The sequence below is a fragment of the Oreochromis niloticus genome, linkage group LG7 (genome assembly GCF_001858045.2).
Source record: "Oreochromis niloticus isolate F11D_XX linkage group LG7, O_niloticus_UMD_NMBU, whole genome shotgun sequence".
In the NCBI taxonomy this organism is placed as follows: domain Eukaryota; kingdom Metazoa; phylum Chordata; class Actinopteri; order Cichliformes; family Cichlidae; genus Oreochromis; species Oreochromis niloticus.
Window position 1 is genome coordinate 42,208,446 of NC_031972.2, and position 25,468 is coordinate 42,233,913.

Sequence of the window (25,468 nt, forward strand, 5' to 3'; positions counted from 1 at the left end):
TATGGGCCATATGGACATTTTACTTGTTTTCCTTTCCATTTCATTTTTTGTCCTTTATGGAAGCAATCAAATTGTATGATTTGTATGCCACCAAGTAAAAAAATAAACAAAAACAAATATTACCATTTTATGGATTACCAGTGACATCAGCTGAACATCATAGAGAGGAGAACTGAACAGTCATTAAGTGAACCTACTTATTTGAGTGTACTGCTAGCTGAATATGTGGATAAATGTTGTGGACCATACCAGAAATATAAACGTGATTTAGAGTATGTGTCATCCTCATTTTTATATCCAGAAAATGAAATTTCAACATCTGTATCATTTTTTCTATGCTATACTAAAATCTTATGACATTAACATCTTGCATTATTAGGACCAGTTTGATTATTGTTCCTTGCATTTTTAATATCAGATTCATGTTTTGTTATCCATGAAACACTTAAACACATACTTCATGTTGTCTGTATTTTGTTCCAAGAGCAAACGCCATATCATGAGCTTCATATGCTGCTGCTGACCTTCTACCGCTCGTCCATTGAGAGCCTGCTAACCTACTGCATCACAGTATGGTACGGCAGCTGCACCAAGGCAGATAGAGTGAGGCTTCAGAGTGTGGTCAAGACAGCACAAAAGATCATCGGCTGCCCTCTCCCCTCCCTGGTGGACATTTATTCCTCCCGCTGCCTCAGCAGAGCAGCAAACATTATCAAGGACAGCTCCCACCCTAGTTTCAACATGTTCAGCCTGCTTCCCTCAGGGAAGCGCTACAGGTGCATCAACACTAAAACCCACAGACTCAAAAACAGTTTCTTCCCCAAAGCGATAACCACCCTGAACTCACACATGCACCGATAACACAGCCCCCCACTTCCCACTTCCTCTATGGACCACCACTATTTATACTAATTCTATGTGCAATAACTGTATATACATAAACACTATTTATACCAATTCCATGTGCAATAACTCAACTGTACATACATAACACTATTTATTACATATTGTTTACGGCTTGTAAATTGTACATTTTATATATATACACATCTTCTTCCCTATGTTAATACTGTTCATATGTATATAGCGCTGCAGAACTGTACCCCCCCCCCCAGCATGTTTACACTGAGTAGGAGATGCTCTGTATCTCATTGTACAACTGTATAATGACAATAAAGGCATTCTATTCTATTCTATTCTATATGTGAAAAAGTAAACCCAGTTAAAATCTACATCCGACTCGTTAATGTGCTTAGCAAAGATTCTATTTTTCTACTTTGGGTTGCATTAACAAAAAATGTTAAAGTCACAAATCAACAATGTTTGCTATACGTCCTATTATGAAAATAATTTATCTTCTTTTCCCCATATAACTTTGTACAATAATTATGAAAATCTATGTAAAGCTTAAAATAAACAGATCACGGCAAACAGCTTTTTTAAATGCTGTGGCTGTGGGTTGTTGTACCTGTTAGAACCGTCTGCTGAAATTCTCTGTGCAGCTGAGTCCACATGTTCCCCAGCCATCCAGGCGTGCTTTGGTAGGGGGAGTATGTCCTGGGAGGGATCAAGACGGGGCCCAGGAGGCTGAAATACATATATCAATTAATGACAGTCATAAGTTACTTTTTTTTTTTGAGTAGACTTTCATCAACTTAGATTTGATTTAGCCTTTTTTGTAGTTACATTTTTTTACGTGTGTGCAGAAAGTTGTGCTAGAAAAAAAAATCAATCAAATCCTAAAATCTAAACCTAAAATCAGAGAGGATGCTGATCCAGACCATTATGCATACAACAATTGCAAACAATTTGAAAAGCGTCTTCAGGTTTATTTTTAGATTAAATTTAGATTTTAAAAAACAGATCTTCCATATGCTATATGCTATGCATATCCCACGTGGTGATATATGCCTTGAAATGTTACCAAAACACACTTGTTGTAGTTTTCCTAATGAATTACCAGAATACACATAAAACATCCGGGATACCAGTGCGTGTTTTTATTTCTGTTATTCTGCGTCACAGACATTAAGTCGGAGCAGCTTTGCTTTTTCAGTTTCCATATGTTTCATTATTATACTGTTCATCAAACTCAAAGCTGGTTGGAGATAAAACCACGCTGAACAAAGGCAGGATTTTAGCTTTAGACTGTGACACTTGGAGTTTGTGCAAAATTGATTTGGTTGCAGTTTTTTAACAATTTAATGTGTTTTTCAGGCCAGAAAAACTTATGTAGCTTTCTCCTGTATTTATGAACTTGAGCACACTCAAAAATCCTAGGAAAAAAATAGACATAAATTACTAGTGGAAAACGTCAACTGACATCTGTGTACTTAAAGGACCTGTAACAAAGGTAAAATTGTGCATGCTTTCATTATAGTTACAAAAATTTGAGCGGTCTGTTGTGGCACACTAATTAATTTTTCATGGAAATACACTACAGTTATCTGTAACTCTTGGGGAAAGTGATTACATTCTACACTATGATATCCAGTGACACTTAACTCAGGGGCCTATTTTTGTTTTAGGTATGTGGCCGACCGAGTGAACGGTTCACAATCATGGAATTCTCATATTTAAGTCAAAGTAACAGCTTAATTACTCTCCAGATTCTATTTTCTCTTGGTCAGAGTGCTAAATTGTTCATCCCCTGCCTTTGATCTGTGCCTCAGTGTCAACATATTGAGGCTGACCACGCCAGCAGCTGCACCACATCAGCTCGCCTAAACTGGCTACCATGATGTACAGCGCTGAGCACGCTCCAAAGAAAAGATCCAACGAGAGGTAAATGAAGAAAAAAAACAGGACGACAGTCCAGCCAGCATGAAAAATGACATCTGCTGGTGCTGTGCAACCTTCAGCCCTCCAGGAAATAATCCTGTTTTTCCAAGTGAATAAATTTAGAGATCAATAAGGGAGGGTGAGACAATTCCTGGAGGGGAGGGAGACAAGCAGGAAAATAACTCCAACACTGACATAACACAAGATGGTAAATCCCACAATTCACAATTTGCACAGCAGCTTTTAAAAGTATTAGAGAATATCATGTCAAGACTACCAGGTTATAAGAATATCAAACTTTACCTCCATAGATAATTGCTGCTCTGACACAAGGTGATGTCTGGGAGATGAGTGCTGAGAAAGCATCAATGTGAAGTGTTCCTCCAAAGCTGCCTTTATGAAAATGAAAAATACTTTAATTTCTGGACAGTAATGACAAACAAACCACAAATAAAGTGTCTTTGGAGTGAAGTATACAGTACTATATTTATGTGTTACATTTATGCGTTAGCCTCTGTGCAGGTTTGTTGGTCTGATGGGGTGCGAGATGGGGAACTACTGCCGAATCGTGAAAGTGAAGAACATGCAGGCTTGTGCGGATACCTCATCAAAGACAAATTCATCTATGTCCACCTCCTCAAAGGTGTCATCCTCTCCAACACTGGGGCATGCCACAGCAGCAAGAGCAGATGTGAGCCTCCTCCTCAGAGTGTAGCCCCTCCAGAATGCCTGGAGGTACCCAGAAAAAGAAATGGTAGTTGCTCGATGAATCATGGAGCAAACGTAAATATTGCATGTTATCCCATTAGGAAGATAAAACATGTTAACCCCTCTTTTAATTGCTGAGTGTTCTGCTGTCTGAACTCTGTGTGACTCCAGGCTGCTCTGAGACAAATAGAGCTCTAGTGCGCCTCTAAATCCTGCAATTCCCAATGGGCAGAGGGGGGGGGCACACTTCACTTCAAGTTGAGCCGCACAGGAATTTTAGAACTCTTACTACCGCACGTCTTTGGAATCTGATTAATCACTCTATACCCCCCTGACATGCACACAACACACACTTACACTTACACAGTGCTGTAGTGCACGGTACACGGCAACTCCCAGCCTCTACCTAGCCCTCAAGGAGTCATCAAACACTTTGTGTGTTGAAAAGGGATTTGAGAGGGGTGATGAGTAGCATGTTTTTCAGAAGAGCAGCTTACACCTCTGTGCAGAGGATTAGCCGAGTAAGCCTCCATAGAACCTATGAGGCCTGAAGTTCAGTTTTCAAGGATGAAAATTGGCATTTTCAGATATCCACAAAAGGGAAGTGACTTCAGGCACACTTTCTACATGCAAAAGTAAGATCCTTAATTACACAATAAAAGGTTAATGTGAGCAGTTTCTTCTCAACGCATAATCTTAAGCTATGACAAACTGTGATGCGGGTTTTTTCCTACTCTTTTTTTTTTTTATCAAATTTTTATAAACTCACTAATTAATGAACCCGAAATATAACAAATCAACTATTTGCATTCTATGATATTCAGCAGTTTCTGCTATCTGCATAAAGGGCATAGCAATCAGAGTAGCCCTTGACTCTGCTGTCCTAGCCTCTAGGAGCAACAGCCAATCTTTCAGGGATTTTAGTGTAGCAAGTTATGTTCAAAGCAAATGCAAAGCATCAAGCAATGCATCTGGGCAACACACATAAAACTCAGGCCACAAGAAGGAACCTATAAGCTTTTGCTTCCAAAAATCCTCTGCCTTTGAATTCTGCAACTGCAAAATGAAAATAGACGTCATAGCCACAGTGGCCCAATGAATAGATGGATATAAATCTCAGCAACAGTCCCCTCAAGGTGCTTTATACTGTAAGCTAAAAATCCCAAAATAATAAAGAGAAAATTGCCAACAATCAGACAACCGCCTATGAGCAAGCATTTGGCGACAGTGGAAAAAAAAAATTTAACAGGAAGAAACCTCTGCTGTCACAAGTTGTGGGTGTGGGGAGGAAGACAAGACAAAAGACACAGAGAGAGACAGAGTTTAATAATAACTAATGATTAAATGCAGAGAGCCTAATTTTCAAAGTAGAGAGGGTGTCTGCCTCCTACTTTCAAATGGTAGCTGGTTCCACAGAAGGGGGGCCTGGACGCTGAAGGCTCTGCCTCCTGTTCTACTTTTAACCATCCTATGTAAGTAAACCAGCAGTCTGAGGGCAAAGTGCTCTATTGGGGTGATATGGTACTATGACATCTACTACCAGTAAACAGATTGATTGACTGAATTCACATGAACTCGCCTGGATAACCGTTCTAAGTTGTTACCGAGACATCTTCAGAGGGAAAGTGTTGTAGGACGCTACAAATGCTACAAGCTACAAATGTTTTACCTGGATGACAGTTGCCGCATAGTGTTTGCCAGCAGTGCTCCTATTAATATAGCAAAGTCTTGACTCTGGCTTTCCTCCATCTCCTCCTCCTTTTCCTCCTTTCTCTGTGATGGGGGGAGCATTAATGTTCCCACATATCTGCTTGTATTTTCTCCAACATTGCTGAATCACAACTGCTGCTGTGCTGCTCAAAAAAGGACACACACACCACACACACACACACACGCATTTAAATACACACAAAGTGAGGGATATATTGCATATGATGTCATAGCACCTTCATCTTTCAAAACATGAATTTATATGTGAGCAGACATCTGGAGAGCAGGACTCTGGAGAGTTTAAGCCTGTCTAAAGCCACCCTTCAAATCAAAGATCTATTGTCCTCCCAAAGATAGCACAGTGTTAATGATAAAGCTGCGTGTTAAAATGAATAAAATCTTCAACGTCTTCTGCTGTAAATCAAGTAGAGGAGGCTCCAATGATGACAAATGCTTTGCAGCAGAAACTAATAAAAGGCTGAGCTGTGTTAAAAGAATTACATAAAAACAGAGTGTTTGCTTTAAGTCGGCAGCATCCAGTTGTATACCATGAATGAATTTGGAGGTTTTCATCGCATGCATTTTTATCAGCTGATCTTTCATCGAATACAAAGGTTTTATTAGAGTGAATATACAAACTTACACACGAGTGACTCTGATAAAAGCAGAAAGTGAATTACTTTTTGAGATTTAAGTCTTGATGGCTGGAGACAGATGCTTTTTCATCACTGAAGAAGGTCGCTGGACCCTGTTTTGGGCCAAATGTGTCATAGTGACTCTCTGTAGCTGGAGTCTCTTCAAAATTCCAATAGCTGCATCTCATGATGTCTCTATTTGGAAAGACTGGTGGTACTTTGTTAGAGGACTCTATATCTCGGCAATCCATAAGCTCTTCACCAATGACACTACCCAGTGTTTTCTCAGGCGCTGTTTGACTTGCAGCCCAGTGTTCATCAGACACAGTAGTCTCACCATATTCATGGGTAAATCTCTGGTCCTCAGCCAGCTTCAGAGTCATACTGAAGTGCCGGCAGAAGCTTTGCACATCATTAAAGGGAAATGCAAGTTTGCTGTAAACAAACACATACAAAAATCATTCATGTTACATTATTAACTGGCAATACAAACCAGTTTTGACAACAGGGCAATAGTCCTAATCAAAGCAAATACCTGAACTGACCTACATAACTGATTTTATTTTTTCACATTTATTTTTACCGCTGCACATTTCATTTCTGCACTTCTAGCATACCTTACTCGGCATATATCTTATTTATCATGATTGATTACTGTTCGCCTTTCTTTTAGCACCGATGAAGGAAGGACCCGCCATTTCATTGTACAACACAAAGTACGACTGTGCAATGGCAATAAAGTGAATGACATTAAAAATCTTAGTCCACATGGTTCCCAATCAAATTTACTTAATAGGTTTACTGTAAGCAGTGGTTTGAGTGGCAATAACTGAACCTCCTGTAGGAGAAGTGTGAGACTACAGACTGTGCTATACATCGATGATGATTTATATTTCATGACCCCTAAAGAAAATTACAACAACGGTTAAATGTCTTCATATTGTTCTGAGCTCAGGAGAAGCAGTTATCCACTTTTAGGGTTGTTTAATGCAAGAATGAGCTTCTTTAAACATGTCTTCTCTATGTCCTGTGAGGTGAACTCTGTGGAGAGGACTGCTCTGATACTGTAAAAGCAGATAAGCTATAACTTTGGATATTATGCAGGTCAGATTTAATTATACTGGTGATAAGAAGAAAAGAGTTCTGTTTCCAGAATAGATTCACATACATTCTAATCACAATGAGGATTATACTACTAGTCTATAACCAAAACTGTCAAAAAAAGATTTGTTTAAAAAACACACAGTGATCAGTGATGTTAGAAAATTAAATCATTCAAACTAAAAGGATCAAAGCCATTCCAGTTTGAGTTAAATATCAAATATATATCCATTTTTAGCTCTTATTTTTGGCCAGCCTGTGAGAGGTGAGGTCAGCGTGTGTGCTTACATGTATGTGAGGGTAGGGGTGGTGGGGGGGCAAGAGAGAGAGAGTGCTGTCTGCCTGCTCTGTGTGTGCCCTAATACCATATAATGTCTCTTTCATTGAGGGGATAAACTGACAACAAAGCTACCTCAATGGAAACTTAATTAATCTATTAGCTATGCTCCGCTCCTTGTCTTAAACCCCGAGGGCCCAGAGACGCTCGGCCAGTCTGGAAGGCCAGTAGCCACAAGTAGTGCAACTTCTTCTCTACAAAGACCTCGCTCTTCATTCTCAGTGGGATAAGAAAGAGAAGAGTCAGAAGGTCTTAAAGGATTGTGACACCAGTGACCCTCCCTCCCTCTACCTGCTGGTTCACTCCAGGGTCACCATAACACGGGTATAAGAGAGCTTCAGTATACAATGTTCATGACAGGAAAATGAAAAGTTATTCACTGATTAATGCTCGCCTGTGAACATATCCAACCATGTATGTAGATGCTAAAAGCTCTCAGTGATTACTTGTCTTCTGACTTACAATACAGGAAATTTAGAGATATTTGGTGTTGCTTTATCACATGGGTGTTCCCAGGAGGCCACTCTAAAAAAACTGAGGTGGAGAGCTGTAAGAAATTCCTAAGCGAGCAGCAAACCCTATACTAGTTATATTATAGAGGCGTTTAATGTCCTTTTGAAAATTCAAATTGTGTCTGTCGCAACTGTCAGATAACTACAAACAGAACATAGAAGACATTGTGGGTGAAAAATGTGGTTTGGTGATAACAATAAAATTGATAAAAACAGAGAGAAAATCCCAACAATCAGACGACCCCTATGAGCAAGCACTTGGCAACAGTGGGGATGAAAACCTCCGGCAGAACCAGAGGGAGGGCCAGCTATCTCACATGACTGGTTGGGGTGAAGGGTGGGAGAAAGGAAAAAAGACATAATGCTAAAATTTAGATAAAAACAAACAGAAAAAAACTTATAGGTTGCTGTGGTTGATTCTGCTGTTCACACTACCCTTTGTAAGATACTCAGCGTACATTTAGCTAATGCTAAAATGAAGCTTCAGCAATCTGAAATGGACTAATACTGGTGTATTGTTCAAAGATTTGGCTTTTTGCCTTAGCAGTTTTTCCTTACCATACTGTGTGATGGTACCACAAACAGAAGTCACAATGAGTGGAAAGTACTCATTTCATTTGTCTGACTTTGTGACTGCTAACACATTAGCTTTAGCAAAACTCTAAAAACCCATCTTTTTCCACATGACATAGCACAGAAATTTTTGACTCCCCCATCTTCTTTTATATTACAACCACATTAGGAGCAATTCAAGCCTAAAAAAATACAGAGTGCCATAGAATGCAGTGGAAAAAGTGGGGAGATGTGGTAGTAGATGGGTTTATTGTTTTTTTTCCCACCACATCCACAAAATGTTTTGATTTAATGGCATACAAGACTGGATTGTAAGGCATGGTCATTTATGGGTGAAACAGAGGCACTTTGGTAGAATACCTACACCTTGTAAAAGAGAGTAATAGCCCTAATACCCCACAGTACCTCACCTTACAGTCACCAGTTGACTGGCGTGTGGCACTCTTCTCAACTCCCCTAAAAACTCAGTCTGACACAAGGTCAGGCCAGGGGTTAAATGGCTGTGTTGGCTCTTGCAAAGCCCCCAAAATGGGTCATTGTCCAGAGGCCAGAAGGGTAGAGGGCACACAGTGAGGGGCGAAGCAAGGGGAGGGCCACGCTAACCTCCCCCAAGCCATAGGAGTCCTCGATGTGACCCATACAAGAAACCGCTACCGCGTTTCATCTTTTGTACTGTGTAATTTGAAAAGGTCAGGAACATAAGCAGAAAGTTGACCACTGTTTTAAGTGCTGGTGGTCCTCCTTGTATAGGAGTGTCAATATGTGCAGAGGCCAGTGACATTGAAGGACTTGTGAAAATAGATGGACGTTGTCTTTAGGCTCACTACGCCCTATGTATCAGACATAACAAGAGGATAGCTAACATTCCTCGCTGCTTGATGGCGGTATCTCTGACAGGTTCAGCAGCACAAGATAAAAAAAAGTGTAATATAACCTCTGGTGCATTGGTTTGGGGTTATTTTTGTTGTTTTGCCCTGTTCCGTATTATTCCCTTTTACTATTTGATTCTGCTTTTCTTTTCAACCTCTTCTCCGTTTGACCTCATACCTTCATCCCATCTCTTTACATCTGAAGTACTCTCAGTCAAACATAAATTGGCTGACTTGATTTTTATGCATACAGTAGAAGAGACGAGAATTCTGCAGTACAGTACTCGTTTTCTATTACCTTAACCAATTTTTTTTTTATTTGAAGCTGAACATTTCGCACCTCTTCCCCATGATCTGCTTTCAAGCTTTTCAAGAAATCTGCAGCTTACCTGCAATATTTTAGTTTACAAATACAGATCATATAAGATGAGTGTGAGTATGAAATCTGATAATATGGAAATTGTGTAAACTGAGTTCACAATAAGCACTTGTATCTGCAGATTGTTTTCTCTTCTATGATGTGGATAACTTTAGAAAGTGTTAGCAGTAACTTCTGGGGTCAAACACACATCCAACCACCGACAAAACCTGCAGCTATCCACACTAAACACATAGCACACTGCCAGCATATCGACACAGGCAGCCTGTCTCTTACCTGAGCTCCCTGCTGTGATGCTGCTGTAAATTATGAGTCTGCCGAAGCTGAGCCTGGCAGAAAGTTAGGAAGCAGTCTGAGGCCGAGCTGACCTGCTGAACAGCTGGAGGCAAGAAAAAGGAATCTGTCTCGTGGCTATCAATGACTCTAAGGCCGGGCACTGATTGCTGTAGTGTGGATCTGAAAAGGAAAGTAAAATCAGCAAAACCTGAGCTGTGCTGAAGTGATTTTACTAATATTTTTACATGCATCATTTATACCTTTTTAACTGCTACTGGTATTATGTATATCTGTATCTTTGTATGAACTCATTACCACTGCATTAGGCAAAGTTTATAATAAACAACACTATTCACAGATAAAAAAGACAATGAGGACAACTTGAACAGAACTCAGGTTTAGCTCAGTAACTGAGGCTAAGGTTGCACAGACATGTCAGGGCTATGAAACAGGACGCTTATTTTACTCAACAGATTTTGTAGATCAAAAAAATGGTTTTGCCAAATAGACGAAGTTTAATTTTAGTTCTATTTTTGAGTCCATTTATTTAATTACTGATAGGACTTATAACTGTCAAATTACAATCACTGCCTGACTAAGAAAATAATATTCACAGCTGTATCACCCAGACAGAAAGCTGCTCTAAAGCTGGCAGAACTATTCTCTGTTTAGACCGTAGTGTTTTGAGGAAATAGTTTAACTTTCCTCTCACGGTATATGTTGTTTTGTACACAGTACATTTTGTTCTCTGAACTAATCAGAGGATCATATGTACAGTGATTTAGTCATCCCCTGGTATTAATGGCTGTCTGAGTCTACAATCTGAACCTGTTTGCACTCATTACTATTAATCTTGTGCCGTTTTCTAAAAGCGTAGTTACACAGCCACTTTGGATAGAAATCTTTTCCAAAGTGCATATGTTAGGTAGTGTGAGCCTTCAGCTGGAGGAGCGCCCTGAATGGCTGTGATACAGGGGGAGAGGTAACCGCTGCCCGAGGCTAAGGATGTGCAAGCAGAGGAATCTCAACTATCTGCCAGAGAAACAGACTAAGAGCATCTACTAGTGGAGCACTGGCCAAATGTGGTCTCTGTGCAGTGGGAAAATGTGGAGCTGGAAACTCTACAGGACACTAGGGAATGGCAACAATAAAATTTGCAAAAATAAAAGCCTTTGGGCTGCGAAGTCAGTTTTTAAAACATTAAGAACTGGGTTTTCTAAAACAGATTCCCAGAGTACTGTATGCTCTTAAATCTGTCCCACGACTTCACCAGAGAGAACAAAACATGTGTTGAGGTCATTTACTGCTTCAGATGCATTCATAAATGGTTTATATGAAAATGTCTTTCTTTATAATGTGAAGTACTTTACATGTACTTATATATTCACAGTAGGTTTTCCTTACCAGAGATCGATCGATCGATCGACAGACAGACAGACAGACAGACAGACAGACAGACAGATAGAGAGATAGATAGATAGATAGATAGATAGATAGATAGATAGATAGATAGATAGATAGATAATGATTTGCTACCTTGAACAATCATATATGCACATGGTGGTATACAGTGATTTTGAAATCCTAAAGCCTAAAGAAAAATAGTGAAAACAAAGACATATGGCATCTGTAAACTGTAATACGATTACAGTTTTGATGTGGATCACTGGGTCTCTCAAACACAGATCAGAATTGATTCCAACCCTGAATAGGATGCCTGACACGCTGTCTTTAAATGAAGCTCCAAACCCGAATTAGACAAAATTGGATAAACTGCAGCAACTTACTACCTTTTTAATATAAGGGCTTCATTATTCACAGCTATATCTACAGTACACTGAATATACTCAAACTTCAACTTGAATCTTACTAAACTGTTATAAATTTTATCCTCCTTTTCTTTTCAAAAACACTTTTTTGGATCCTTCATCCTGATTCTCCAGTTTCTATGAGCACAACTCCGTATTTCACTTAGTGAAGACTTCCTCCAAAACACAGGCTCTTTAAGCGGCCCCGATTAATCAGGGCCAGTATTTTCTTCATCTATTTCTCCTGGATCAGGGGGTGCCTACAGGGATTGTAATTCTTAGCACTTGCCTTTTGGTGCTTTTATTTAGCCAGTGTTATCACTGGCTGAGGATGAAAGGGCAAGGGCATGAGTGTGGAAATACTGAGGGTTAATTCTACTGTTGGCACTGGGGGTTAAGTAAAGTTCAGTGAAATATTAAGGTAATGTTTCAGTTAAGGATTAAGGAAGAAAGTGTTCACAAGTAACTCATAGTTTTACGCCTATTCCAGCAAAGAATCCTCTAAAAAGTCAATCTAAAGATTAAAAAAATAGATTTATGTTCATATTGTCAGCACAATAAAAATCATTAGAAAATATGTACCATTTCAAAATGAATATTAATTTTTAAAGGCTTTTTCCTTTTTTTTCCTGTATTTTTTTAATCACACGTTGAATTTTGCCATTTACCATTTATGGAAACCAACATTGGCACTGGTACTGGCAGAAAATTAACAGAACATTTTGGGGTTTTTTTACAAAGTTTTTATTGAACCTGCTGGGCAGTAACTCCAACATATGAACAACGATAAAAATCTGAGTATTAAATAAGCAAAAAGTTTCCAAAACTAGTATAGTTTTTCATATTTTGGTTATTTTGATGGGTGTAACTGACTCTGAGGAGCCAAATAACTTTGCAAACCTGTAACAGCTGACATCACTGCTCATGACATCCCAGCAGAACCTCAAAGAATATAAGTGCTCATTGCATATTTTTCATATAAACTCATTGCAACTGCCTTAACACTGGTAAAATATTTAAGCAATGTAAGTGAATGAGCAAATTGACAATGAAAAGATAATTCATTTTTCTGCTGTATCAATATTTTGGAAATTATGACCACTTAGTGCGGCATACACACATACAGATGTTGGTAATCTAATAGGCAATGCAGATCAGAGTGGTAATCCTGGAAGTGGACAGGGAGACCAGTGTTCAGCTGGAATGTTTAGACTACCTGAGCCCACAGACTAAATTTGTGATAGGCAAATACTGACTTTTCAGTGGTATTTTCCTTTGATCACCCATCATAGTGAGTGATATTTAAGAGCAAAAGAGGCAGAAACTGTAACTTCTATCCAAATAATTTCCAAAAAGAACAGAAATTTCTAATTACTATATCTTGATTTGAAACTGTGGAGCAGGTGAGGAAAATGTGCCTCAACGAGAGGCAGCCAGAAAATTCAAGATTCCTGAAACTAGCGCAATGCACTATCACTGCATGATGGGTCCTGAAAGCAGATACATACAGATAACAACATATTTAGTTCTAAAAAGACCGTATCTCATATCATTTTCTTACTCTGTCCAGTGCTCACCCTACCTCCAGCCACTCTCCTGCTGAAGAGGATTCCCTGTGAGGTGGATTTCACGCAGGAACTGACATCCCTCAAGATTTTCACACACATTCTGCAGCTCTGAAAGAGAGCATGACACGTTTCTCAATATATTCTTCAGTTTCAATATAACTCCATCTTACAAACTATATCAACCTACACGAAATAAGCAGAGGTGTGTATCCAAGTTGCAAAGTTACAAAATTTTACACAAGGCAGCAAAAGATCAACAAAATATAAAGGCAATAGTTCAAGTTCGGTGAGCTGAAAGAAGAAGACAAAACCACAGGTTTTAAACTGGCATACTTTTCTTCCATGGCTGCGGCTCAGGTGGTAAAACAGGTTGACCACTAATCACAGGATTAGCAGCTCTTTACTCGGGCTGTCCTGAGCAAAACAATGAAGGCCAAGCTGCTCCTAACAGAGCAGGCAACGCTCCATTAGGAGTAGCGCTTGCATAACAGTGAACAAGAGACATTTGCCGAACCACTAAGGTAAAACAGCGCTAGACAAGCGCAGCCCATTCACCATTTAATAAAGAAAACATGTTACCTGACAGGCAGTTGTATCTAAGATCCAGATTTTCAAGGGACACAAAATTAGACATGGAGGGCAGCTGAGTAATTCTAGGAAAATAAGAGACAAATTACATTAGAAGCTAGACCACATCTCAATGCGTCGCTCATGTCACCGTTAAACACAGAAGCATTTTGAATTTATGCGACTGTGTGGCTTTGACTCGTCAGGGTTTTACAGAACCTGCTGATTGCAATTTTTTATATCAAGTTACATTTTCCAAAGAAAGAAAAGCCAGAAAAAATTGTCGCACGTGTTATTTTCTACTTTGAATATATATCACATAACAAAACTTAGGCGAAGACAGATGGCAAGTAGTACTGGATGAATACTGGATACCCGTTTTGAGCTGCAGAGAGGTGCTGCATTAGAGGAAGCCAGCAGGCAGTGAGGCCGTGAAGGGAGGAGATGCTGTTGTCATCCAGATGCAGCTCTCTGAGGAGGACCTGGTTGTTCAGACTCGGGGGCTGATGAAGCAACAGGACAAAGTCGTCAGTTAACACCCATCACACTGTGAGGTTAGACTAACTTTACACTGCTGCTCCTGCTGTAGCAACGAAACAGCCTCGTCCATCAATGTCAGCTGTTTTAGCCCTGCTATGCCTTCTGCTATGAGTGCCTGCCACAAGCGAAGCTCGTCGGGTTCATTTTCACACTGCTTTTGAAGCACTGTGATAAAAACTTTCAGGCTTGGCAAACACAAGCATAGCTAATCTGTGACTGAAAGATTTCTGAGGATAGAGTGGACCATTATCACATGTGTGCAATAATATACATTTTTAGCACATCTGCTGGACTGAAGAAAATTTGAAATTTGGCATTTATTTTCACAGCTGAGAAACACGAATTAGCAAACAACAGCATGTGTTCGACTGAGATACTTCTTGGATTAGATCTGATGGATCGCCTTCCTTTTTTTTAATTGAAATTAAGCACGTTATTTACATTTGTCATACTTGCCTGGCAATCTTTTAATAATAATGTATACTTTATTAATTAATGGGGAAATTCCTCTCTGCATTTAACCCATTCACTCTGTGAAGCAGTGGGCAGTCATTGGGTGCCTGGGGAGCAGTGTAGGGATGGTACCTTACTCAGGGGTACTTCAGGGTAGCCGTCCGGTGGATTCGAACCCCTGACCTTCCGATCATGGGGCCACCACTCTACCTATCCCTGCCCCCTTTTATCCCTTTTATCACTCAACGTAACTTCTGAAATAAGGGGAACTGTTTCTCAATAAAAAGGGCACGTAGTAGATAAAAGCAGAAGGATTTTAGGCTTAATTCAAGCCCATCACCTGTCTCCAACACCCACACCACTTTCTCTGCAGCTCTCGCAAAATTGCAACAGTGAACATTGATATTAGATTTAGTGCTTCCAGTCATCTGCCGTGAGTTTTTACCTCAGTAAGGCTGTTTCCTCTTAGATCCAGGGTGTGAAGCAGAGCACTGTTCTCCAGACCCTCCACATTGGCCAGGTGGTTGTGAGAGCAATCCAAGTGGAGCAGTGTATATACATCTCTCAGCCCTTTGGTGTTGATCAGCTGGTTGTGGTTCACTGACAACCTCTGTAGCCTCCTTAAAGACTCCAGACCAGCTAGAAAGCAGACAGAAATGAGTTGACCTCAGTGTGAGTCTGAATATATGCAGAAAGCAGAGCATGAGTCTTAAAATTTGAAATGATAGTCTAAAAAAAAAAAGTACAGTCTGTACATGGGGTCAAAATTACAGTTTTCACTGCAGAGTGAACATGTGAAGTCCTTTAGGCGGAAAAAAGAGAGATGCTGCCCTCTTGTGTTAGATTACATTACATTGTTTTTTTGACCAGAAGAGGGAGTTTTGTTAAACCTGGAGGGAAACTTGGAATTCCTGATGTTCATCTATGATAGTCCTTTAGCATGTGAGGTAATAAGTAAAATGTTGCATGAAAGATTTTGGGTATTTTAGATACCGGTTTTTTGTTTTTTTTTTCGTTTTCACATTTATTTCCTCAGGTGAGATAAGCTCTGAATGTAGTCCTTTAGAATTTCATATTAAATATATGTAAGAAATGTATTGTAACTGCAGCATGTCTTTTACCAGGATTCTGGTGTTATGAGCCATAACGTTCATTCATTTTGTTAAACATAAAGCAGCCCAAAGGCCTTTGACATACTCCATAGACTCTTTTTATATTGAAGTTTCACACTCATACTACTTTCTGTGTTTACATGGAACATGATGGCATCATGCTTGTTTTCAGGTTAAGTGAATGCTGCTCTTTTTTGAGGATTTTAGACTTACCAGGTGTTCAGATTTGTAAAGCGTTATCTCAAGCTGCTACACACATTGTTGGCAAATAAGTATTCAAAACACAAACACTTTCAGGCATTATACTGACAAGAAAATTCATCTGTTTTTCTTTTTTGGGGCTTTTTTTCAATAGCTGTCAGTGTTTCATGAGTTCTCACCAATACGGGTGATGGAGTTATGCGAGAGATCAAGAATATCCAAATTCTCAGCACCATTTAAACCATGGATGGAAGTCAGCTTGTTGTGGGCAAGTTGAAGAACTCGTAAGCTGTTCATGTTTTCACAATCCACAAATGAGATGTCATTTTCCTAAAACAAAACAAACGTAAAGCTGTAGTGACTGAAATGACTGAAACAACATGAAAAAAAATCACAGTAATGACTAGTTTTTTGGGGTTTTTTTTAACTATATAATCACCTGTAGGTCAATGTACCAGAGCTCTTGTAAGTGGTTGATACCTTCCAATGATTTCAGTCCACAGCGTCTGAGGGTAAGCGACTGAAGTTGAGTACACTGGGCAAGAGTAAAAAGGCTGCAGCCAGGTAAATCCTCCAAGGTCACGCTGGTAACCTGAAAGACAGTCAAACATATTTCAGGGCTTCTGGATCTCAAATGAAAATAGTGGGTTCTATGTGTGAATATTCTTTCCAAACACAACAAACATTTAAGTACAAAACATTTTCATCAGTGTTCCTGGATCACAGGTATGTTACCTCCTGCAGGGATCTCCAGCCTGTGGACTGAAGCAGAGTGTGTGGGCACAGAGGGGGCAGGCTGCTACCCTCTGCCACCCCCCTTGGCCCTGTCCTACTCCGGGCTGATCCTTTCTGCTTCCTCCTGTTCTGGCAGGACAATTTAGACCAAGGGATGCATTCCTTCATCCACAACAGCCTCTTCTGCTCTGTGTGCTCTGGAAGGCTTGCAGGCAAAAAGTAAGAAGAAGTGCCAGGCTTTGCAGGATCTTGCTGGTTACTGTTTTTATAGACATGGATCTGACTGATGTTCTTGTTTAGGTTATTTTTTTTTGCAGTTTCAGAGCTGACAGGGTCGGCTGTAGATTCACTCTGCAGTGGATCAGCACTTGAGGTCCACTTGGTGTTGCCTCCTGCGTGTGAGGTCCTGCCAGTAGTCTGATTCTGAGATTGCATGCTGCTATTTTCTCCTTCTTTGTCTCGCAGCTCATTCTTACTTATGACTCGTTCTTTCACCTCTTCTTCTACTTTCCTTTCTTCTGTTTGTATGTTTTCCTTCACCTCATTTCCATAATCCTTTGCATCTTCCTTGTTTCCCGTCCCATCCTTCTTTCTTCCTATACTAACCCCCTCTTGTTGTTTCTGCAACTCTTCTTGCTTCTTTTCTTTATCTTTTTTCCTCTCATGTTCCATTTTTGTGTTCTGGTCTTTATTCTCACAAATCTCTGGCTTGAGTTTTATTTCTTCATCTGCGTTTCTGTGTTCTTGTTCTTCATTCTGTTTCATTTCTTCCTTTCTCATTATAATCAGCTCTTCTTCTTTTGCTTCAGTCTTTTCTTCCTTCCTCATCATATCTTGATTTTCCAAACTCTCCACATCGTTCTTTTTCTTTTCTTCACTTTCCATGAGTTGCATTTTGTCATCTATTCTTTTAGTCTCATCTTTTCCCCTGATGTCTTCATTCACCATCTTTTTCTTCACCTCAGGCTTTTCTCTTGGCTCTACCTCATTTCTTTCCATCTTATGCTCTGTAGTTTTTCTCACAACTTCCTTTCTTGTCTTCTCTTCCTCACCTCTGTTATCTGTCTTCTTTTCTTCCTTAATACTTATTATTTCTTCATTTTGTGTCTTTTGATCTTCAGTCATCTTCCTTCCAGAAACTTCTGTCACATTGTTTTTGACATCCATTATTCTTGTTTCCTCGTCCTCACTTTTCCTGTTTTTCTTTCTCTCCTTCTGCTTTTGCTTTATCTCCTCCAACTCTTGTATCTCTCTTCTCCTCTCCTCTTCCTTGATTTCTTCCATTTTTCTCTCTTCCTCTTTCTTTCTAATCTCTTCTTCTTCCCTTTTCTTCTTTACCTCCTCCCTTTCCCACAGCTCCTTTTGCTTCTTTTCTTCTTTACGTCTTAATTTTATCATGTTTTTCTTTTCCTCTTCATCCAATCTTTTCCTCTCTTCCAGTTTCTTCCTTTCCTGTTCCTCTTCACTCTTAATTTTCTCTTCTTCCTCCTTCATTTTCCTTCTGTCTTCCTCTTCCTGCTTCTTTTTTGCTTGCATCTCTTCATTTTTCCTTTTCTCTTCTTCGTTTTTTCTTCTCTGCTCTTCCTCGATCATCCTCCTCTCTTGCTCCACTTGTTTTTGTAAGTTACCAATCAGTTCCTAATTAGAGACAATATTTATAGAGTTACAAGGAAACTAGTTTCCTCATTTTTTCAACCTATTCTTTGAAATATATTAAGCAAACTACATGGAATTTACAAACATCCCAAAAAGTATTCAATCAAAATGGAAAAAGCATCTTTAAGTACTAAATTTAAGGTGTGTTTTTGAGGACCACTGATTTATAAATCCACTATGTTCAGTAAATTGATTCTACCAAATGCTGCGCTGATAACAAATACCCAAAAATATATCAAATGTCTAAAAATACAAATGTGAGCCTGTGCAGTACGTCACACTGCAAACAAATTTGAAAAAAAAAATACATTACCTGCTGAAGCAGCATCTCCTGCTCAAGTTTTTCCTGGGCTCTTTTCGCCATCAATTCCAGTTCCTTCTCTTGCAGCTGGAACCAGTATAAATAAAACACAGCAGGGTTAATAATACAGCCATTTTTGCTGCATTCTGTATTTTCTCTGTGACAGTTTGCTCTCCGTACCCTTGTCTAGGGGTATGAAACATCTAATACTGAGGCATCTGAATGAATACATTTATTTTCCCCACTCCTCAAGAACACAGTAAAACAACAGGTCCCTTGACTTTAGCGATGAATGCCGTACATACCAGCCTGTACCACACCATACCAGCCCATCATATTATCATAATACAAATGTTTGTCTTGAGAATCAGAACAGAATTGGTGGGAAAAAAGGCTTTTAAATATGCTGGCCCTGTTTTCTGGAATAATCTACAGAAAGGACAGAAATTGTCAGAAATTGTTACAATGCTGGAGTTTAAGCTCATTTTAAAGGAGCGAGAGAATAGCTCTTTTGGTCAGTGTCACTGTTTTTAATGTCTCTTGTAATGTCTCTAATGTCTCTTGTAATGATCTGTTTTGCATATTATTCATGTGTTTGTCTTCCCTTGTCTGTACAGAATATTGTGTTTGTGTTTTTTTACTTGTTATATTGTTATGTGTTGTATTTGTTGTAACTTCTGCTGCCGTCTTGGTCAGGTCTCTATTAGAAAAGAGATGAGACTTTTTACCTGGATAAAAACTAATATAGATTATTATTTTTATTTCTTAGCTAAGTTGTTTTTCATGATTTGGCTATAACAATTTCCATACTTTTGGGGATAAATGAAGCATTTCTTACTTTTAACTTATCTGTATCTTAATTTGCTATTTAATCACATTCTAAAGTGAATAAAGTAAAATTCAATCAGAATAATCACACATGTGTGGCTGTAACAGCAGCTATCCCACTGCAGGATTAAATATTTGCTCAGCTGAAGAAGTTGGAAAAATCTGTATTTAATATTTGGGGGGTCAGCGAATATAATCTCTATTTGCATATTGTTTTCTAACGTGGGAAATGATTTAGTGTTTCTCATTCACTCATTTAGACACAAACTCATGCACCAATCTTGCTCCTGCCACAGTTACTGTAGAAGCACAGGGCTGCAATCACAATACACTGCACTAATTACCAAAATGCTGCAGTACTCTACAGATTACACAACAATAATCTGCAATCTATCCTAATTATTATTTTCTCTGTTCTCAAACTCTTCTCCCATTAGGAGCTCAGTCTGGGAGGAGTTTCTATCCTCCTCTCACCTCATGTTGTGTATTTTCGTTGTTTTTCTTATCAGCCTACCTCTGACCTGTCTTCCCAATGTGATCTTTGTGTAAACTATGTTTGGTTGGAGGGTTCCTTTGTTAGTGCGCATGCGCCTACCAGCATGCTGCCTGCTGTAAACCATAATTTCCTTCAGGATTAATAAAGTATTTCTGATTCTGATTATTTGTGCAACGGCAGAAGAAAATCTACACATTAAAAGGTGAAAGGCAAACATTTGTTATTTGGATTCATTAACAATACATCAATACAATTAATTAATCATTGAAAATTATTTAATTTCACAACACTTTATCGTCATTCATTTGACAGCACCACCACAAGGATTCCCAGAAGGTGAATAGCACCATTGCCTAGCAATGAGCCTTGACATGAGATATGATCATTAAACAATGGCTATATGTGTTACTGACAGAGATCTGGGGAAAAGTCCACTCACTAAGACGGTGAAAGATGTACTCTTAGAGTCCAGGCTAGACAAGCTATCTCTTCTGTGTTGTGCCATTTCTTAAGCTTGAGGTTGTTTGGTTTACCAAAATACGTAATTCATCTCAATCCTCTTGGTCCTTAACTGCGTACACTATATTACTCAGTTTAAGCCGGGGAACAGAATCCTCGGGGTGGACAAACTTTTGGGAGTTTTGTTTGGAATTTGAAAGCCACAGAGACACAATGTTATGAAAACATGTGTCACTGTTGTTCTGACACTCCAGACACATAAGGAATCACCAGTGGTCTTCACTTTAGTTGACACTTTAGCATTGCTTAGTTGTCTTCCCAGCTTAGTCAAATACCCAGCTGGATAACCACATTTACTCAGGGTCTCCTTGATATGATGATCTTCTGCTTCTCTGCCCACTGTGTCTTTGGGGATGGTGTTCTCACTGTGTCGCAGTGTCCTAAAGACACACAATTTTTGCTCCAGTGGACAATTACAGTCAAACCTTTCATATCCTCTGTGGTGAGCTTGATCGGTCTGTGTAATAAGTCTGTGTACTTACTAAGTAAGGTATCATCAATAAACATAAACAATGGCTCAGTGGTGCACCAGGCTATCAGAGGCCTCTTTTCCACTTCCTCCATATCCAAGTAAGGCTGGGTTATGTAATTACCCTGAAGAGTTGGTGGGGGCAGCTGCATGTTTTATTATGTATGTGGACATTTGGTACCAGCTTATTGTTTATTTGTAGTAATTATGGGACAGCTGCTCTACCACCTGGATCCAAAAGTACTATGTCGAGGGGAAAAAAAAGTCAAGAGTAACTTACTTTCTCTGCCTCCATTATCTTCCTCAGCTCCTCCTGGAAGTTAATTTCTCTTTTTTGCCTTTCCTCGTTTTTATGCATCTCCTCATCACAGTGTTTCTCTTGTGCTATGTCATGTTTGCTAAAGTCCCGGGCCAAATATTTCTCAGTCTCCCAACATCGATCTGTTGCAGCTCCATCTAAGACAAATACAAAAATGTAAGGCTTCAATAGTTCAGCAAGCAAGAAAGCCGTGCATATGTAGTTCATATCAGGCTCAAAGTAAGACATGCCTTGCCTCTCCATTGATTGTTATGCACTAATAACAAATAACAACCAAATTTCCTGCATAAAGAATGATCTAAATCGAATCTTCCATAAATGTTTAAGGAAATGCTTAGGGAAATGAGAGGAAATGCATTTTATTTTAACTTTTTTATTTAAAACTTTTTCTAAATTTACATCAGTGACGTGGCAGTGATTGTGAGTGTGATTTAACTAAAATATACCTCCAGGAAGCTTGATCACCATTAGCTTTATGCTTTCAGTTTTAAATTTAAAAGTCTATTCACAAGGCAGGATTATCTACCTTTTCATGTTACTGAAGTCGTGAATGACAGCAAATTCTATGAAAATAGTGACGTCTTGTGGCAAACTATGTTACCTTTTACCTTTATTTTGAGTGTATTACGGGTGTATTACGCAACATCAGAACTTCAGTAACCCTTTTCACTTTTCTGGTCATTTCTAAAGTTTTGGCTGTCTCTCTGATAGTTTTTTTTCTTCACTTTTTTCACTCACTTGCGCTGACATCTCTTTGGCCTGATATTATAAATAATTGAAATTACAGTATAAAGCTATAAAACAAAAATTAAAGACATTGAATCGACTTGAGATATTATATCTGCTTCATTTGAAATTTAAAAAATGATCAGGCCTCACATGGCCACTGCTTGTCAATCAATTATCCCATTAAAGTTGAACCTCTGAAAATGGGGCAAAATGGGGGACTGTGTATAGAAAGGGCTGTAATTCTTTAACAGATTTTGTAAAATCTTTGGGATTAAAAAAGAAAGCCTGTGTCAGGATCTGGAGGTTTGATTGGAAAGTTCCATCAGGCACCTGAGTTCTGGGTAATCAGATTGAGGATTTAAGCTCCACTCAGACTCTCCTTCACCGCCAGTTTGTCAACGACCTCACGTTGGTAACGGCTCTAATGTTTTTCATGCTCTTGCTACTTGTTTTGTTGCTTCCTTTGGTTTCCTGTGCTACAGTTTTCCTGGACCTTCTTTGCCATTGCCTTCAACCTCAACTCTCCTCGGATTATCTTCGCATTCTGGAAAAATACAAAGAAGCTCACCTGCCTACCCTCCAGCCACCACTCTCCACCTCGGACACAGCGGAACTCAGGTCAGCCAGCCTTTACCACTACTCACCTGGATTCTCACCGCCTCTCCCTCAAAGCCAAGCTCAACCCCGACTATCAGTAAGCATTATCAGTCATTACCACTAAATACCCTGCGCCTGGTGCCTTCTTAACCTCATTCTCTTTTCTTCCCAGACACACCCGCTCCGTCCCCATCGCAACCTGCCAATTCCCCGTTCACCCCCACTGACCCACAGCCGCATCATTAGTAACACTTTGCCACAAATTCACCTGTTGACTTGAGAATAAAACACTGTAAAACATACGAGCCGTCTCTGTTGTGGTTCTCTGCGTTTGAGTCCAGTTTACCTATCAGCCTGTGGCCATTGTGGCAGTCTGTACTTCAAGCACATACTGATTGTTTGATCTACAATCCATTGTGGTGGTGGTGTACAGAAGCGAAACTACAAAAATGGTGTCTTTGTCCCAAACAATACACATGTACATGTTATCTACCTTCATTATTAAGACACATGGGCATATTGTGAGTCAAAGGATTTTGTGTCACTTTTTGTGATTGAAGAAGGGACCCATCAGTCTTGTTCTCCTCATTTTCTGTTGCATCACCGACCTGTATCAGTAAAAAAGAAATCATTTTAAAAATTAGGCCACGTGACATTATATTTTAGATGTCATAAAACAACCGAGATTAGACCGTTAAGACCAATTTACCTGTTCATTCAGTTTCACCATATCTTTACTGACTTCATTTGACAGCCTCATCATATTCTCAGTGGAATCTGATGGTGTGAAGTCTGACATGGAATTCAAAGACAGTGCAGACAAAATCCAAAACAGTAAAGAGATAATCTCAGCTTTATCATTGTACACATTAGTTAAATGCTATAAGTTATTACTTACCTTCAAGTTCCTGAAGGATAAGTTTCTCACAAACTGCCGCTCTAGTTTTTGATGTTTCAAAATAGCTTAGAAGGGCTGGTGGGAAATCATCTGAAGCCTGCGGTCAGAAAACAGGTTAATTATGTCTATAGCCACAAAAGGAAAATGTTAATATAAGCTAACAATATTAGAAAGCATTGTGGGGACAAAAGTGAAGCAATAACTCTTACTGATAGTAAATCCATTGTCTATACTGCTTATGGGTCAATCAATTTCCTTATTGATTTCTGATTAATTTTAAAATAGGCCAGCAGGGGTTCAGGGTCAATGCAAAAGTAGAAAAAAGGGTCTGTACTGTATGTGGCTCACACATTCAAAAGCTCAAAGGTTTTGGGGTCACTGTGTTGCAATTATCATTTTTTAAAAAGCAGCATTCATAAATGGCATTACTACATTTAGTAATATATTACTAAGTGAGATATTAGTCCAATGAACTGGACAATTTGGTACCATTTATTTTTATTTGGAAGAATTTCTCAAATCCCATCCATACTCACTATATGAAAAAGTAATAGCTGGGATGTATGGGCAAAGTCATAAGGCAGTATGTGGATTTACGGAGGGTCAGCTTATGTTGTGCATAATTCATTTTCTGTCTATTATCTGTTTAGCTTCGCTGTCCTGTTCAGCGTCACTCTAAGCTCACGTATGGCTCTCAAACGAATCATCCTGATGCTTTTGTGGTAGAGATATAAATTAAGGGGTCTACCCTGACAAATAGCTGCTAATTTCCACCTCTCCAGGTGATAGAATATATGCAGAATTGGACAAAAACAAGTAAATGAAGCGAATATTTTGGAGAATAGCGGAAACATACATGCATGTGCTGTATTTTTGGAACGAGGTCCACACCCTTACCTCTTCTTCATGACATGAAACATTTTTCTGTTCTTCTTCTTCAGTTTCATCAAAGGTGAATGGCTCATCCAGCTCCAGCATGACGATTTACTTATCTGTCAGAGCAGTGAAAATGAAGTAGACGGTCGGCTAATATTCAGTTGCTGAAACCATTTACTGTAATACTTTTATCCAAAGTACTCATATTTACCGCTAAGTTATACTTAATTATTTTTAAATTTCCTACTTGGATACAGCACTAGTGCTATACTCGGAGGCTTAGAAGAACTTGCCTGAAAGATCCTCTTGCGTTTAGACGAATTTCTGTCTCTATGGAAACAACGCTGTGAACTACGAAGTCTCGAAAGGGACTTACCGAACAAAACGCAAGAGAAAAACTAATTCATATTTTAAATGCAAAAAGGCGGTTTGCATTTATTGTTATTTTTTAGACTGCATTTGTTGTATTGATTTCAGTATTTATATCTTCATTCTTCATGTAAACACCATTCTAATGGTGTTTACATGAAGAATGAAGTGGGCGCTAATTTAGCCATTTTTATGTGTCGCACATACATTATCCTTTAAAAAAGGAAGAAGAAAAAAGAAAATCACAGCGTGTTGCTTGCTGTAAAAATAAAATAAACAATTGCCTCAAACTAAAATGCCTCAAACGTTGGCTGCAATTTAATAATTCAATTCTTGAATTATTTTTGATCCTTGGAAACTTCCTAACGCATGAGACTACGAGAAAGGACCAAATAAACAGGCATTTATTTAATTTTTTGCATCATCAGTTTAAATTTCCCGTTAATCAACAGGCGACCAGAAGGGGGGGAAAACTGCCACAAGATGGCGATCACAGCTCTAGAAGAACCAAGAAGAGGCCCCCATAATGTGTGACAATAACTAGAA

The 25,468-nt window shown here is 39.1% G+C and overlaps 1 protein-coding gene across 5 annotated transcripts in view; it reads right to left on the reverse strand.

Moving 5' to 3' along the window:
* Nucleotides 1–24,900, reverse strand: part of lrriq1 (leucine-rich repeats and IQ motif containing 1) — a 38,252-nt gene extending 13,352 nt beyond the window's left edge. The window contains exons 1-20 of one of the 5 annotated variants that reach the window (XM_025909063.1): nt 24,847–24,900; nt 24,575–24,669; nt 23,678–23,774; nt 23,489–23,556; nt 23,273–23,387; nt 21,415–21,590; nt 18,835–18,909; nt 16,866–18,503; nt 16,570–16,722; nt 16,310–16,460; nt 15,263–15,456; nt 14,200–14,327; nt 13,837–13,910; nt 13,272–13,365; nt 9,882–10,061; nt 5,880–6,269; nt 5,159–5,342; nt 3,385–3,510; nt 3,085–3,174; nt 1,469–1,587 (exon numbers count right to left, since the gene is read on the reverse strand). In XM_025909063.1, coding sequence (XP_025764848.1) covers nt 1,469–1,587; nt 3,085–3,174; nt 3,385–3,510; nt 5,159–5,342; nt 5,880–6,269; nt 9,882–10,061; nt 13,272–13,365; nt 13,837–13,910; nt 14,200–14,327; nt 15,263–15,456; nt 16,310–16,460; nt 16,570–16,722; nt 16,866–18,503; nt 18,835–18,909; nt 21,415–21,590; nt 23,273–23,387; nt 23,489–23,556; nt 23,678–23,774; nt 24,575–24,655 — 4,133 coding nt within the window. In that variant the 5' untranslated portion in view covers nt 24,656–24,669; nt 24,847–24,900. The other 4 variants (XM_025909061.1, XM_025909062.1, XM_025909065.1 and 1 more) reach the window with 4 other exon arrangements.
* Nucleotides 24,901–25,468: the final 568 nt, after the last annotated feature.